The sequence below is a fragment of the Cupressus sempervirens genome, chromosome 9 (assembly GCF_028749045.1).
Source record: "Cupressus sempervirens isolate cs-2001-9-10 chromosome 9, ASM2874904v1, whole genome shotgun sequence".
NCBI lineage: Eukaryota > Viridiplantae > Streptophyta > Pinopsida > Cupressales > Cupressaceae > Cupressus > Cupressus sempervirens.
The window spans coordinates 450957714-450976517 of record NC_143126.1 but is presented as its reverse complement, the minus strand read 5'-3'; the positions used below and the strand labels follow the sequence as shown (position 1 = coordinate 450976517).

Sequence of the window (18804 nt, the reverse complement as noted above, 5' to 3'; positions counted from 1 at the left end):
AGACTGTAGATTGACATTTAGATAATTAATTAGACTATAGTTAGTTAATTGGGTTAATCAATTAGGGGGATGACATAGACTAATTAAATATTAAATATTAAATTAATAATTTTATAGAAGAGAACTAAAATAGATTACTTAATGGTGTAATTATATTCAAGTATCTATATTTTTTCCCTCTTTGACATAGTGTTAGGATAACATTATTTCAATTTTTTTTTCAATAATAATAATAGATGATGTATTTTTTTTTAAAGCAGCAAAGTTGCCTAGACTATGGGAGAGATATAGAGAGGCTAGACTAGGTAATGCCCTCTCGCAAAGGTATTTGGGAGAAAATATGGGAATTGGAAACATCTAAAAAAGAGAAAATGCCCTGATAGGAAATCGAGACATAAAAGGGCTAGGTGATGTTGAAATTGTGTTCAGGATGCAAAATAACTAAGGAGGGTGAAAAGGGGTTATTCAAGGGTCAGAAAAGAGAGAGAGAGGGAGTTAGTGGGGTTGTATATGACGGAAGAGAAGGCTAGAAAGGGGATCATTTATGTGCAATTGATCAATGGGACCTTAATGAAAATGAGCTCTAATGGGGGACTTGTTGATGGCTAGAGGAGGATAATCGAGGTACTAGGTGAACATTTTGATGAGTGTACTACAACATCAGGCACTTGACATAAAGGTAGGATGGAAAACTCATCTTTGTGCTTTTAATATTGTTTTTAGTTTTTTTAGTTGTAGGATTTAAGTTTTCGGTCATGCAAGCTTGGGATTAGTTAGAATAAACTTGAGATTAGGGAGATTGAGATCTCACATGAAATTAAAAGGGATAGAGGGGATGGGTAGGGGTTGGGATATTTGGTAGGATAAATAAATTTGAAATCATTCAAGGATATCTTGTGGGAATGAATTCTCACAAAGAATTCCTTGTAGGAATGCATTCGCAAAGAAAATCAAGTTGGGGATGGTAAAATCATGCAGTCTTACAATGGCCTACATGGGGTACCTCTGAATCATTATAGGACTGTATTCCCATAATTGAAAGGTGTGGGATTAGGTTAAAAATCCTATGCCTATGTATTGTAGGATCTAGGGGTTTTGTAAGAATGTAGAGACCGACTAGTGAGAACACTTATTTTTGGGATAAATAGGAGTTAAATGAGGGACTAGGGTTAAGGGGACTCAAGGGGGTGGTTTTAGGATAGGATAAGGATCAAAAGAGGTTGAATCTATGTTATTTGAATGGATGAAATGCTTTTTGGATCGACTTACCTCACAATAGAGACATACAACAAAGTTTTTACGCCTACGAATTGGATGTAGGTGAATGCAATTGGTCTCAATTATTTAGTGTGGATTCTTCATAGGAGGGCATACATGGTTATGGTGTTGATGTTATGTAGGAGGTGATATTATGAGATCATTGTGTTACATCTCTTGATAGGGGATATGACAACCACACTAGAGAATGCATATCGAATCTTGTGATTACCCATCTAAGGGACATAAATCTTTGTTGGAAACACCACGTAGTAGAAAGAAGAACATACACTAGTTGGAATTGACAGCATAACTATTTTGTGACACATGTAGTTGGCATTGGACAAGAACCTAGATGTAACACCAACCATATAGGTCCACTTCTTTTTTCTATAGGTTAGCTTCAATGTATATTTGTTAGAAAGTAAAGTCCACCAAGATAACTAAGAGGATGGGCCCTGTTAGGAGTCAATGAATTACATTTAGTACATATCAGTCCCTATTAGGAGACTTTGAGTCACTATGAGGAGATTCCAACCCTGTTAGGAGTTGTTGAAGGCAAAAGGACCCACTGTCCAAATACCTTCAAGAGAAAGACCACCAAACTCACTGTCCAACTAGCCTTTGTACTATACTTTGTAGAATAATACCAATAAACAACTATTCACTACAACCTCTTTTCCAAATACAGTCTCTCTATCATCTCATAATGACTTATCCACACCAAACACTCCTTTGATCTCAAAATATTCAATATTAGGTTCATTAGATCTTACATCCAAGTTTGCTCACTTGCATTACATATATTTTTCCTACATCCACTATCACTTACCCAATCACCCTTAACCACAAGGAAAACAAATTTCCTTTATATCAAGTCCTCAAACTACTTTTTGGGTTGATCTTGAGGCTTTCTCAATTTGCAATTAATATAGGACCACATTAAGACAATACAATACACGTTACATTACATCTTGTCACAACTACATTATATTGTTGGCTTATAATATTCACAATCCATCACACATGCATCATTGGAGTTAGCCTAATCAACCATATCATCATTCTCATGTCTTCTTCCTCTATATATCTATTCTTAACATTATTTAATCTCTTTTCAAAGATATAATCCAATTACCAGAAACCACTTCTCAGGAACTTTGCCAGAATGTTGTCTTCAATAAATCTTGAATAACTGTCAACCGTCTTCATATTTCTTCACGTGCTCTTAACCATGCCATCACGATACTCTATAGAACATCTCGTTAAGTGTGCATAGCCTCATCATGAATCATCAAACCTCAAAAAATCTTAATCTCTATCTATTGCTCTGCCAATTTTTATAAAATAACCAGTATGTTGACATCAATGACAAACATAGTCATGAATGCAACACATAGCCATGCTAACAATCTCCCTAATGCTCTTGTAATCCTAGGATACTCCCAAACAGTAATACCATCAACATTCATGCTAACAATATTTCCCCTCATATAGAAGGGACTAGCATGACTCTATTGCTCATCGTAGTGATCATGAGCATCATTAATGTGAGATTACCCATTGGATGGGGTACATTGATTCTAGCCAAGATGTATCAAGATTTACACTAGATAGTTTATCATGGGGGCTTTGGAAAAGTCATGTGTATGATATTTGTGACTTTATTCTAGGTATGGGCATAGAAGTACATTATCATGCTCTGACTGGTGGGTATGTAGGACAAACAAATAGATAAGCTTGTTGCATACAACCAAGTAAAGCCTTTGATTTATCATGATGTTAAAAATACAACCTAATAGAAGAAGATGATTGAAAATTCTAGGGATGGAATCATATGGATGCCCTACATGGTAGTAGGGCCTTGGCCCAAGGATTAACAATATTTACCAAATATGATGAATCACACATTTTTAATTAGTCAATGAGAGTAGGTTGTAGATAAGTATATACTAGAAAGGGTGGCACAATAGTTTGGATATGCTTAGGGAGTGTTGAATGTAGATAAGTGGTACCAATAGACCACTAGGGAGAGATGGTTTGAGTTTTGACCTCCTCTTGGTTGACAAGGGTTGATCACAGTGTGGAGGACCATTTAGATAGTACGCTAGGGTTATCACAAAGGATGTATTGACTCCAAATTTATACAAGAGTATTATGCATGGTTTAGAAGTTCATAGTTATTTTGGAGGACATGGTTATCAATAGAGGTAGAGAGGGTTAGAACGATAATAACTATGTTGTCTTGAATTGGAAACACTTCAATTTATGACTGTTTAGTACCTATTTAATTGAATTTAATGTTAAATCTACATTTAGGATGCATTTTCATATCTCCCTTACACTTTTCTTAAATGGGATCTAGGTAGGACCTAATAAGTCCTCCTTGGCATTCGTATCCTATAACGTAAGACTTGAGGTATTGCAAACCCACACGTTGAAAGCATAACACTAGTTCTCCACTCCTTAACATTTAGCAATCAAAAGAATGTATTAAAAAAGACTACAAATAATTAAACCAAAAATCCCTACCTTGTAGCCAAAAGGGAAAAACATGAAATACCACCATAAAATAATGAGGTCGTTGAATCAGATGAAACCAATGGGGAAGTAGAGCAATTCTGACACAAATCCAACTAGTTTCACCACACACAAATACATCAAATAGATCGATTGGAGGGAGAAAACAAAAGTATTTATCCAAGATAGTTTTGGAGGAAATTCCTCATTTTTCAAAAACATGAAAATAGAAAGTCAGAATAGAAACTCCTGTTTGGCATAATATAAGCACCTTTTGAAGTGACTTATAAAATAGATTGTTAGCCCACTTAATATTCTATTTTCTTCTTTCCCCAAATCAAATAAATCAATTCCAATTAAATGGAATCCAACTATGACAAATTAGTTGGTAAATAAAATAAATAATTAAAATCCCTTGAACCCATTAAATAAATATTTGATTCAATAATTTTGATGACAATTGTGGAACCCTAAATGGATAAAGACACTCACGGGTCTAATCATGTAATATATTTTGAATCTAGATTTACTAATTACCAGAGGGTTATTAATGATGATATAACAATAGATTGCCCATACAAGGATGATATTTTCTCAACATGAAAGGCCATATCACTAACTCCATGTGCCACTATTGGGGATATAAACCCTACACAATAAACAATCTATTCTCATAAGTCTACTAAAAGGAAAAAGGTAAATATATATAGCACATGAATCTATGATTCCAATATGGATAGATCATTTCCAATTATTCTAAGCATACTACTCAACAATATAAAATGCACTATAAAACACATGATCTCAGATAATCATGTTGTAGTAACATCATAATACTCCAATACATAACACACCAAAAACTAATAACGTAACCACTATTTGTATCTCAAGGGTACTCACATAACCACATTGTAATACTATATAAATCCAAGTAACCATTAGCACAACCTTAGTGAAACCATCTAAAACATCATGATCTCATGAATTAGTCTAAGCATAACCAATCTTGTTGATACAATAACATAAAACAAATCACCTTAAGGGTGTAGACCACTCACGGGTCCCAACCTCTTCACGCATAAGAAAGAGAATCAAGGTTGCATCCATCAGGATGACTAACTAAAATCAAATGGGAGAGGCACTACATCTCTTGAGACCTTTGTTTCCAAAAATAATCTTCTCTTGCTAAAAATTCAACATACTCCCAACTCAAACTCTTTTGCATCTCATAATCATCCTCTTGCATTCCATGTTCAATTACTTTTCGTTTGAAATCTTTAAAGAGTCTTCTAACTTCAACTCTCTATTCCAAAATTTTATATTCTCCTTTAGGAATTGCAATTTCTTAAAAAAAAATAAAGGCCTTGTTACCTTCCTTCTTCGATGCAGAATGCCACCATTTTTCACCAAAATTCTAAAATCTTCATCTCTTAACCATGTTGCTTCAAACTTAAAAGGGCATCGATATGAGGAATAATCATCTTGAATTCAAAGACCTTTCAAATAACAAGTCAAACCATGTATTGGCATTATCTCTCCTGCACATGTCTAGTGAATATTTTCCCAGTCTCCACCTAGTAGAAAATGATCTAGTTTTTTAGCGATGTGCAAGAAAATTATCCGCCTTTCTATCCATGTAAATTCTCCTTTTTTGAAGGAGATATCAACTATACCATTCTCCATCACAAAGTTATTCAAATCCTATTGACTTTGGCTCATCCACCCCTTTCCTCCAACTTTTTCTTGAGTGCTTGATATTGCATTAAAATGCGCACCTACAATACTAACCTCCCCATCCATTACATTTAGAAAACCTATAATTTTCATCCAAAGCTCCCTCTTTAATATGTTATTATTTGGGCCATACACATTAATCAAATTGAAATTCACCCCCAACTATTTTGATAGAACCTTCACCAACTGCCAGTTTTATGCTTGTTGCATCAGGATTACATTTAAAGTTTTTTCTTTCCAAAGAATCCCTAGGCCACCTGAAGTGCTTCCACCAAAAAACATTTCTATCTACTAAAGACCCGTTCAAACCATATAAAGTCCCACCTCTTGAATTTTGTTTCCCATTACAAAAAACATTATGATCTCACTTGATCAAAATATCTTTTGATCAAGAAAATTTTTGTTAGGGGCATTTCAACCCCTGACATTCCACAAAAGCAACCTCATTATCCCTGAGAAAAGGCACAATCTTTTCCCAATCTCAATTTTGATTGTACCACACCTCTTAGAACTTACCATAATAAACCTTGGTTGGAATTTATCCCTCTCTTTTTCTTTACCCCTACTTTCACCTTTTTATCTTTTGATTTAGATTGTGCCAATGTCTGTTTATCACATATTACTACCTCGTATTCCAGTCCTAGAAAGTCATCCTCTAATTCTTCCTCTATCTCATAGTCTAAGTCCATTTCCACTATGTTCCCACTTGAGTCTCTAGCATTTTCAAAGGAGCTTTCCAAATTTGTAATTGATGAAAATTCTAATCCTTAACCCCATTAGTATCAACAATCTCTTCACTCTACAAGGCACCTACATCTTTCAACGATTCCATCTTTTCCAAAGCATCTCTCTCATTGTCTATCTTTTCCATTTTGTTTGACCATTAGTTATCTCCATTGTGTTTAATCCTTTGTTCAACAGTTTTGGCTAGGGGGTGTCTAAAGTCCATCCTTGCCTTTTATTGTCATCTTCTTTGGCTATGCAAACTCATCTCTAATATCCCTTTCCTAGCCTATTCCTTTTCTATGGCGAGTTCACTCGTCTCTTGCTCCAATTCTTTCCTATTTGCCTCTGTCTTCACCCTATTCAACCTGTCCATCTCTTGTAATTTAGGAAAATAATCCTTGGATCCAAAAGGCTCAACTTCTTTTGCATGCAATTGAACAATATCATCCTCACTTGCTAGATTGACTGTCTAAGATTATTTTTCCCGTTCCCACAAATACAATTCACACTCTGCTGTAGCTGCCAATTTTTCTTTGCACATTTGATTTTTAGTTCTTTTATTCCCCCCTATCAAGATGAAGACCCAATGCTTGAGTCTAATTCTCATAAAAAAATCCCTTTTCCTTCTCTTCGACAACTACTTGTTTTGTGGTCTTTACCCAAGAACTCCATGCAAACCATGATATCCTCTTCTATAGAGAGGGTTTGTCTCCATACCCCTTCACTTGTGTTCAACTCTATCAAATTAGGGAGAGGATGAAATGACTACCATAATTTATATATTATGGGAAACATTTGAAAGGAAACCATGTCAGTCATCTCCTTATAATTCACAAAAGTGCCCAATTTATTTTCTATCATTTTGAAGGACTCCTCATTCAAGTATTCCTTTGATAGGTTTTCTACACCAATCCAAATCAAGAATTCCTTGATTTCTTTATTTGTTGGGCCAAAATTTGGTTCCCATTTCTTCATGTAAAACATCTTCCCATCTAGCATATATGAGATACTATCAAGGATAAAATTTGTGTCCTATTCTTTAGCTACTATTACTATATAAAAACCATTCTCTAGGGTTTTTAGGCCATAAATCTTTCCACACTGTTTATCACACAACTCTTTTATTTCCTAAAAGCTTACCATTCCCCACTACATTTCAAAAATAAAGCACAATTTTTCAAAAAATTTACAAATTCTACCCATTCTTTACCATTTACCAAAAGAGAGATTACATTACTCTATATTTGAGAGTGAGTTACCTTCATCATGTTTTCCTATTCTTGGAATATCTTCAACCTGCAGAATATTTTAGCTTGGGTTCCAAAATCCACCGGTCCACCCAAATTTGTTGACACAAAATGATCCACCAAGTGTTCCTCTTGAGACTCATTTTAGTAGCTCATATACTCATTCACAACTATCTCTCTTCCATACCCTTTATTTGTTTGATGCTAATGTGTCTTTTCCTAACACTCTTCTCCTATTATAGGGCCATTGTGGTCTCTTACTATTTCCATAGATTTTGCTTGCATGTTGTTGGAAAACCCCTCTACTACTATTCTGGTAATCACCTTTGCTACTTCTCTACAACACACCTCTGCGCTTCAATGCATTTTTTCTAGTGCCAAAATGTTTTTCATTGGAATTGTATGTTTTTAACCCTTGGTTGTAAGAACAACGCTTTATCATTTTAACCCACTTCCTATTTTCATTTTGCATTGGTACTAGAAAAATACAATCTAGAGTACTTTGTTGGGTGGCTTTACTTCTTTTAGTATAGGTATTTATAGGAGTGAAGTATTTGGAGAATTTGAAGCTGCTACAAAGGAGTCTCTATTTCTAGTCAAGGTGAAAAGGCCCAAAAGATAAATGACTTTTTTGGGAGAAATCATAGAATAATGCATGCGTGAAGTTTTACAATATTCCAACCTAATTCCTGCCCTAATAATCTTTAAGGATTTTAGGAGAAGATTTTATTAGAACAAATCACAAGTATAGAGTGAATATCATAATGCCTACTTTCTCTTTAGCTACTTTATGGTATGTGGGCGTGAGTAAGATTGTAATTGAGAATATTTGCATAAAAATCTTTGGAAATAAATTTCTAAAAGATCTGAATAGGGTGTTAAGAAATATAGATAACAAATTGACCACTCTATTGGCCAAGAATTATGATATAGCCCTTATCAATGAGCAACCACCTAAAAGATAAACCATCTTGATCATAGAAGATCATCAATTTTTTAGGGCAATGATGTTTGGAATCAAGGAAAACATTATCATTTTAATGAAATTGTACAAGCTCTAGAGGAATCGGGACCCCTTATGGATTATAAATTTCATGAGAGCAAAAAATTTAGTGATTGAAGAAGGGAAGGCCATAATGATAAGGGTGGTAAATGACTTGATTATGATTATGGACAAGTAGGGATCCCAACCACCAAACATTGAAAACTAGAATCCAAATTTGGTGGCAGGTGAAACAACTATTTGATGGGTTGGAGAAGAAAGGATATCCACTAGATGTAAATAGAAGTTGTTAGGTTGAATTGAGGTTAGTTTGTAAACCAAGAAAATATAGAAGAAGGGCCATCTTCAAGGTCATAATCATACTGGTTTTTGTTTTGGCCTCAATGAAGGACTTTCATTCTATTTTTACGATACTTGGTTTTAAACATTGTTATTTATATGGATAGTTTTTTCTTTTTTTTCCGTGTTAAGGAACTCCTCTATATAAATTGATCAATTGAAGATATTATTGTTTTAAGTTGAAGTATTACTAGATTTGGATTGGGTTGTTTTAGATATCAAATAATGTGGAGTTTTAAGATTTTGAGCATCTTTTCATAATTATTTGATGCTTTGAAAGATATGGTTAGTGTAGGTTTTTGGTTTTTGTGGAAGATGATTTGCATTGTTCCTAGGTCTCTTCTTAGCTTTAACTACTAGTTGGAATCTTTGCATGTATATATCACTATTAAGCTGATTAATATATCCTACATCAGCTTTAACCTTTTATTAATTAAAAAATATTACATCTATCACAACTACATGTAAAAACATATATCCATATTGAAGACAAATGACACTTGGAGTTGGAAGGGATACATTAATAGGGAATTCATTGGGAATACTATCATCAACTTGTCCATGCATCTATTATTATCCATATGCTTAATTATTTAAGGATTTTCCGTAAAATAATTTTTTTTGATACATGAAAAAATAAGCATGTGTAGTTACATAATAATTAAACCCCTCTAAAGATAAGAACTACAAAAATGTATTTTAATTGCAATTTGAATTTTGTTTAAATGAGATGAAGCAAAACTAATCCACCTTAAACTACTACTTCAATCTATTCACCATAAACAAAAAGTAGGTCTTAAAATGTCAATATTTTAGAGCTACTTGATTCTTGAGCCCAAGACAAGATTTTAAACAAAAATATTAAATGTGCATTACAATTTATTCTTAGGAAGACGAGGAATGTTTCAACTAGAAAGTTTTTGTAAGGCATAAGACAACTCTTCTAATACATGTTTTGCAAAAATATAACCCAACTATAGAAACATTGGTGTTCAACTGTCACATCTAACAAACAAAATCATGCCCTAATAAGGTTTCAAGGTATTTCTGTGAGAATATTTTTTATTTTCCTGTCAAAAAAAATATTACAATTCGTAACAAAGCAAGTGCTATTTTCTTGCTTTTTAAAACAAGAACTAAATTATTTTTAGACAGGAAAAATAATTAGAGTGTGCATCTATGTGTCTCTGCATGCAAGCAAGTGTCCATATGTGTGTGTGTGCGTGTGTGTGCATGCGAGAGAGAGAGAGAGAGAGAGAGAGAGAGAGAGAGAGAGAGAGAGCTAACATGTGTGCATGTCTATGCATGATATGTGCACGTATGTTTGTGCACAACATGCGTTAGACATGATGTGTTGCATGGCATTCATGAAGTGTGTATATGTGTATGACATGCATGCATGTCATTGAATTAATTCAACAATAAGTCCAATGCCCATACACCCTAATACTAATAATGAGATTAACTTGGAAATTTAAGTCTTTGCCAAAGAACAAGAATCTTTATGCCAAAGTCTAATCAAGTTGAATTCTTACACTCCATGGAGACAACAAAAGAAATCTAAAATGTAAGAAGAGGGAAAACTAAGATTTTTGGACTCTAGTAGGAAGTTCTAATGCAAATGAGGGATAAACATTTCTATAATCCTTTTGTTAGTTGCTTGCATATTTCAAATGTTCATTAATGAATTTCAATGACTCTTAATGTTTGAATAATCTAGTATTACATCATATTGTATAGTATGACAAGTGGATGTTGATCTATTTGCTTTATAATTATAATCCCATTGCAAGAACAACCAAATATGTAATCATTGCATGACTTGTGAATTTACTTTCTTCCATCATCAATCAAAATTTGATAATTTTTATAAGGAATATTAAATTTTTTGACAATTATCACAAGGAATATTAATAAGAAAATTGATCTTGGAGTTATAACCTTCAATAGGTAATTGATTATTACATTGAGATTGCTTGATTTGTTGGACTATCCTTTCACGACCTCTATTCTTGTCATTTAAATACTTTGGAGTACATTCCTTACATTTATCACAATCTCTTTCTTTTGTTGAACCTTTTTTCTCATCCTATTATGTAAGTTAGCTTTAATGATGTCCAACTTAGGGTCCGTTTGGTTCCTGGAAGATGGCAGGAATTGGCTTTTTCAAAATTTGGATTTGAAATTTTTTGCTTTTGTTTCAAAATTGACAAAATGGAATTAGCACACTAGAATTCCAATTTTGCCTCAAAACTAGGTTTTCCAACTTCCTACTAGCAAGTAGGAATTGAAAATCAAAACTTGGTTATGATTTTTAAGGAGTGTAAAAACAATAGATTGGACTACTTTTTGAAATTTGCCTTCAAATCCAAGCTTACACATAAAAATGTGTCTTCACATGCATCTTCCGAGTGAAACAAACAGTTCAAGTAAAATCCTAAAAATCGAAATGAAGATTTGCAAAACCTTGATTTGGCTAAACCAAAGTTTGTAGAAATCTTGATTTTTTTAATTCCACGAAACAAATGAACCCTAAATGACTTTTTAATTCCTTGCAAAACTTCTAACCTACTAATTCTACTTTTATAAATTATTGTAATTATTATTAATTATAGAAACACTTAGATTCTTCATAAAATAGTTACTAACTATTGTCTATAAATCGTCAAAGACCATTTATAACTAAGAATACTTTGAAAAAAAACTAAATACTTCTCTCTTACATTAATAGATTTGAAGCTTCTTTCAACCCATTTGAAATTTCACATTAAATCATCCCCCACTTTCACAATCTTGCCATTCCAACACTCGTTCCTCCCATTTATTTATCCACATCAATTTGAACTCGGACAAATTTTTGGTTATTGCAATTTAATATTTGAGGATGTAAAGTGCTTTTAATTTTTTCGCACATAGGAGTTAGGCACCAATGTCTATGCCGGCATCAAAATGTCATTTTATTGCTTTTAAAAATTAAATTAAAAATCATTTAAAAACTGTTTTATAAATTTAAATTTAATTAAAAATTGCCGTTTTGATGCCGGCATTAGGCTGCCCTCAGAACAGTGTATGTTATGTTTTTTTTCAAACGTGGGAATAAAATTTGGATTGAATTTACACTGAACCAGATTTGAGAAGAACCAAAATTTAAACGGGTATTCCCAGTTCGCTGTTGCAGGGAGGGAAACAGGGCTGCCATGGCCAGCAATAGCAGTGGAAATGATAAAACGTTGAAGTTCAGCTGCCAGACAAGAGCCTCCACAATGGAATGGTTGGAGGCCATCGCCAGTATATTAATTAAATATCAATTTTTATGGAGTGCTCATGTCGTAGACTTTTTCCAGGCAAGCTTCTTTTATTTATTTCCGTTTTCATGTACGTCTAATGGGATAATATTTATTGATTGCGGGGATCCTTACGCAGGGGAGACTTTGGGAAGCTGTTAATAAAGATTGGATGGACTGTCTTAAGCAAGAAAGTGTACACAATTTGTCACAACTGCCTTCAGGGTTAATACAGGTAACATATGCTTGTTTTTTTATGCTTAAAGCATTGTCTAATTCGTTGCTATATCCTAATTTGCCAAATAATAGCTTTGAGCAAGGAGAACGAGAATTATAAATGGCGTGTTTGTCCTCTTGTTGTGCCAAACTTCCAAAACAAATCACCCATGACTAGTGACATTTAGGTCATAAATGCGCGCCTTTAAGCCAGTGACCTCTGGGCAACATTTATATTACTGTAACTATAGGGGAATGGAGCATCGGCAATGATGTAGTAATGCTGGGCATCTCCTGTTCTACTGCATTCTGTTCTATTTCCCTTCCCCCTTTCCTTCCCGTTATACAATGCTCTCTTATGCTCATCCTGATGATCAATCACTGAGTGTGATTCAAAATGTCGATGAAAAAAATTTCAACACGATCGAATCCAGAAAAAATATGCTGATGACTATAATGAATTGTGGAAATCTCTTCTCTTAAAATTAGAATGCTCCAAATCTTTTGTGTTTGTCACCCTCTTGATGTTCCCATGGATATTCTGCATTTCCATTTATGTGTCAGCACCTAAACTGCAACATTAGGATGTTCTTGGTAATCAAAGCTAAGGATTTTTGATTAAAAATCCGTCCTTCATTTTTCTCACGCACATTCTAATGGATTAGAGGTCCCTAAAAACGTTTTTGTCTTCCATCCTATAAGTTAGGATAGCAGACCTGCCGACAAAATGTTTGGCTCTCTTTACAAGTAACAATTAACTCTCACTTGCAAAGGATAATTTCCTTAATAACTTAGAAAGCTTTGTTAAATGAATGTGTTTTTCATGATTGTCGTATCCAGCCATATCTATTTTGGCTGTATTTTGTGTCCATGCAACTTTGCTCGTAGGTTAAGTCCAGAGCATAATAGTATCAGTCAACAACATATGAGCAAATGAAACCCCTCAACCACTTTTTGTAGTTTTTGGAGGAAAATATAAGCAATTTGAAATTATAAAATAATTCATTTCCTGCAAAAACCCTTTTTGAATCATGAAATGACTTTCATGTGCAAACCCTATTTCTTTTCCCTAGGCATCCACTTTTGAGGGGGACATAAAACAACTTTATTAAAATATAAAACAAACAAATATCTTCAATAAGAATTTCAAATTTTAAATTTTAGTACATACTTCAAATATTCCACCAAGGTTGTGGAATGCATTGTAAAGACTTCAGAAACAAATTCTGACTACTTCGTTAAGAAGCTGAAACAGTGGGAAGATGAATAGAGACAACTTAGTGACTTACAAAAAATAGACATGCTCTCCAAGAAGTTTGGAGAACAACCTAGGAATTGAAAATCACTTTTGAAAGTGTCATTGTGATCCTTACTACAAATTGTAATCGATACTACAAATAGAAACCGAAGGATATTGAATCTGAGCTCTCCAAGATCTTTGGAGTCTCCTTTCCCTTACCAATTAGACTACAGGAACTCAGGTTATAAGCTAATAGTCACCAAAATAACTAGACTTGAGAAGGGGGCATTGTTTAGCACCTTTGATACTCTTCCTATTTGTTACACTACCTACCCAATTAGAATTTGTATACCCTTCAAAATTCACTTGACCATCTCAAAGATATCTTGGATGATAGTCTCCTTTGCACTTTATATATCTAAGCACATGTTTTGCTACTACCCAATGCTCCCACTCAAGCTCCACCTTGTATTGATTTTAGGTGTTCATTGCTAAACAAATTTATGGTTGGCTATTGACCAAATACTATGTTGTGGAGTACGCCCTTAAGACATGTTGCACCCATATTAGGTACGTCTGGGTATGCCTAGGGTACATACCCGGGTGTCTAGGTATGCTCGAGGTATGTACCTAGGAGCTTGGGTATGCCTAGGCACATACTTGGTGTACCTAAAGGTGTTGAGCACCAAAAAGAAACTTTTATTGACTTTTACTACAACTAAAATCCCTAAAATGCCCCTGAAAGCATCATTCACCCAATGCACTGATCATTTTTCTCTCTTCACTTTTTCTTTTCTTATTTTCTCCATCATTGGGTTTTTCTCACATCTACAACTTGTTTACCTTACCATTTCTGCTCCTCAAACCCATTAGGGTCTCCACTCCCAAATATCCACTATCTCTCTCTTGTAAGAAGTTTGATTTTTGTTTTGTTTGTATGGACACACACACACACACACACTTAAGATGCCAATTTGGCTATGGATATGAGAACCTGGTACATGGGTATATACAAATTGTTTGATGGGCTTTGGATATGTGGGTTTGGGTACATGTATATATATATATATATATATATATATATATATATATATATATATATATATATATATATATATATATATATATATATATATATATATATATATATATATATATATATATATATATACAAAATGATGACCACCAAAAGGAAGAAAATTAACAAAGTCATAACAAGGTGTTTAAAAACTTCATGAGCCACAACTGAAGATGAATCACGATCATAGAACATAGAAAATAAGATCAACAGCAGCAGGGAAAGAGAGGAGAAAATTTGCAGAACTGAGGAAAATACAAGATCTTCTGAGACACAGCTATACATTAAATCGACACATATAGAAAGTTATGAAATACACAAGCTAAACAAAGGAGACTATCTTAATTGCTGTTATTTAAATTAGACTCTGATACCATGTTAACATTAGCCGAAGATTATGATAAACAACAATAAGGAAGAGAAAAAATAGATACAAGAGACACATAAGATTATCCTGGGAAAACCCTTCCACTTGAAGGGAAAACCCCAGCCACACAACCAAAATATCTCTTTTATTGATTAAGAAAATGTTTGAGTGTACAATGCTTTTCACTTGATACGATATATAACAAATAGAGACTTTTCACACTACAACCGAAGGTCTCTTCACTTTCCCAAAACATAACTCTTCATATTCCAAATGCATGCCTCTACACATGACACATGGCACATGTCCTAATATTATCTCAATTATTTTCACCAATGTCTTCTTCAACTGAAGATGACCTTAACGGTTATAATGATCATATTTCTAAAATCAGAGATAAAGATCTCTATCGCAGCTACAATCTTCAACATAATGAACTCTATTAGAAAACCTAATGTGCCCCATTGACAAAAGTTTTAATTTTAGATATCATGCAATGAAATAAAAGTTTACAACAGCTACTATATCAAGAGAAAAACAAAACAACTAGCTGATTTACTGTGCCTAATAGACGATTGATTTCTTATCAATAGACAAAAAAATAAAAAACTGGAAATTGAAACTCCTTAGCTTTGTGAATTTTTTCCCTTGACAGTTGATATTGCAATACCAGGTGGAAAATAAATAAGCTTGTTTGAAGTTGCTTAATCCATCTCATCATTGGAAGTTAAATGACTCAATATTAGAAGGGTTGGTTCATCTTATTGACATTTTCATTTATCCTATCTATGTTTGCTCAAATTATGTACATTTTTGAATTACTGATATAATTTTTGTACAGCCAATTTTGAAATGAAATGCCAACAAATTGGACTGGAAATGTTATACATAATTTAGATATTTTGCCTATAACTTTGAGATGTAGTTTAGGGTTTGCATTTATTAAACAAGCTGCAGCACAGATACACTATTTAGTTATCTTAAGTGGGTTTTTTGTTCTGACAGGACAACTGGCCAGCTTCACTAAAGGATCTTATTCATTCTGCAAAATCTCTTGCTTTTCCTCGGAATGCAAGAACAAGTTTACAAATGGTGCATAACTATCTGTCATTAAATGCTTTGTGATTGAAGGGCATATTTTTGAAGGTTCAAAGATTCACACAAGCTTGATTATGTTTATTGTACATTTATTAAACCATGGTGTAGTAGTAAAAAAAATTGATTTGTTTTTAAACCAATATTGAACTACAAATTTGATGTCGTTGAATGTGTTTGCTAACCAATTAAACCAACTCACCTGTCAAATCATTACAAAGCATATATTAACAATTAGATTTTTTAGTATTTTGAAGAATATATAAACTGCATCATAATTGCAAAGCCATATATATCACTCTCCAGGCTAGTTGCACACATTTGTGTGTGTGTGAGTGAGTGAGAGAGAGATAGTTTCACAAATTGCTGTCTTAATAAGCTAAATGATTGCAAGTTGCAGGCTCTATGGCCATAGAAAACAAACAATGACTTGATTTCAAACCTACATCTCCAAATAATAAGGGCTTTATGCAATCTAACAATATGGATGCGGTGAAAGCTAACTAAGCAATAGCACTAAACATTTCTAATGGGGAATTCTCAATATTTCTAGCAATGCTTCATTTTTTAGTTGTTACAAGAGGACATTGTGGGAGCAAAAGAACATTTCCAACACAAATGGCAAGCTTTGTCTTAAAAATGAAATGAGAACTATCAATTCCTTGTGCTGTCTATGCATGTACTCATTGAAGTGCATGCTAATCTGTAATGCATTCTAGTCTAAGATTTCATCTTTGCCTCGTCTGTCCTGTTCTTGGGCCTTCTGAGATGTTAGTGGTTGTCAATGTGCCGGTTGGAGACTAGATTTTCTAGTGGTGTTGATGGCTTAGGGGGTGTGGGTTGCCTTGTTGGAGATAGGATCTAAAACTAGGTTTTGGTGGTGTACTCTGATACTTGGGCTAGATTCATGTGGATCTGTGTTTGCTGCACTGCCTTTCATCTTAGGGATTTATTCATTGTAGTTTGTTACTTCCGCAGGGCTTCCTATTTCTGTGCCATTCATAATGGAACTGACGGTGACCCGTACAATGATCTTTTTGACAACATTTCTCAGTTTTTGACTGATGTGGACATTCTTAGTCTTGGGGATTTCAATACTTGTACTTAGACTATGCAAAATCTTCATGATAGAGCCACTGGTTATTTATGTAGTGACGATATTGATATTGATTTGTGAGGCCTTCATAAATCCTCTGAAGACTCCGCGAGCCCTCTCACTAAGTATGACAAACATCTTTTATAGCTATGTGAGTCCTCTGCCCTTGTGGTCTCCAATGGGCTTTGATGCTTCCCGAGATCTTATGTTTTCACTTGTAGGCTTCATTGTGGTGGGGCCAATGTTGTGGATTATGTTATCTCCTATCAATCATTCATCCTCTCCATCCATTGGCTCTCCATCACCCCTCTTCCTCTAGCTGACCACTCTCTCCTTTGTCTCTCCATTTCTTGCGGTCGCTCCCTCCCTCCCCCACCTCCCCCCGTCCCTTGCCCCTATCCACTTGTCCCCCTCCCCGCACCTTGCTCCACTTTGATGATGGTGCATTTGACCTCTTTACTACACATCTCAAATGACTCTTTTCAACGGATCTGGTCTCCCCTTCCATGTTTGTACCTCCACCTTGTTCCCACCTCTCTGCTTCTATCTAGGAGACTTCCTTGCTGTCTTTCCCCCATTTTGTTACACCTTCGAGCTCCTCTTCCAAACCTAGATGTTATTGTCCTACAAATCGTTGGTGTGATGAGGATTGTTAGGCTTCCGGCCTCGTCTCCGCCTTGCCTTCACATACCATCACCCATCCTTCCCCTCCTTGAAGTTGTCTTATCGCTTCCACTTCCGTTGCAAGAAATGACTTTTCATTTCCCAATGTAGAGTTGCCCTTCATTCGTCGTTCTTTCGTTCTCCCAAGTCTTTTTGGCGTACTCTTTTCCCTCGTCACTTCTCATACCTCCACTCTTTATCGTATCCTTGACCAACCTGTTGTTTAATTCACCCCCTATCGTGTGTTGTCTTTTCACTTGTTTGACTATTGTGGAGGCTATCAGAAAAATAAATACTAGTAGGTCTGTTGACGAGGATAGTTTTCAAGGTAAGCTCTTCAAGCATGGTGCCACCATCCTATGTTCCCATCTCTTTGAGCTCTTCAACCTAGTGGTCTATTTGGGCTTTCCTCCCTCTTGGTCCCATCATATTATTTCATCCGATCCACAAGGCGGGTCCGATTTTCAACCCCAACAACTACAAGGCTATTATGATCGACCACATTTTTGCAAAGTCATATGCTATGACTCTTAATATCCTTCTTTCCAAAGCTTGATCTGCATCATGTTAGGGCCAAGGGTCAAGCGCATTTCAAACAATGTTGTTAGGCTATGGACAGTATCTTGACTCTCCACACTATCATTGAGGAGGCTCGGTCTCATTCCTCAAAGGGGTATTGCTGCTTTGTTGACTTCTGTAGAGCTTTTGACATGGTCCCTTTGTGGGCATGTTTTTAGAGGCTCCGTGACATTGAATCTCGAATCTCTATATCACTTCTATAATGAGACTTTATGTGTTGGCTTTGAGCCGTCTTAGGACTCCCATTGGCTCCTCCAGCTTCATCAGTAGCACCATTGGGGTGAAGCAGGGGTGCCCCCATCTTCTACTCTGTTTGGGATTTACATTGATGAGCTTGAGGAGTTCCTTCTTGTGGGAAAT

The 18804-nt window shown here is 34.9% G+C and overlaps 1 protein-coding gene across 1 annotated transcript in view; it reads left to right on the top strand.

The window, feature by feature from the left end:
• Window positions 1-11885: 11885 nt before the first annotated feature.
• Window positions 11886-18804, top strand: part of LOC149539255 (S-adenosyl-L-methionine-dependent methyltransferases superfamily protein) — a 227794-nt gene continuing 220875 nt past the window's right edge. The window contains exons 1-3 of the mRNA XM_089800580.1: window positions 11886-12170; window positions 12250-12345; window positions 16017-16103. Coding sequence (XP_089656706.1) covers window positions 12024-12170; window positions 12250-12345; window positions 16017-16103 — 330 coding nt within the window. The 5' untranslated portion in view covers window positions 11886-12023. The remainder of the gene's footprint in view (window positions 12171-12249; window positions 12346-16016; window positions 16104-18804) is intronic.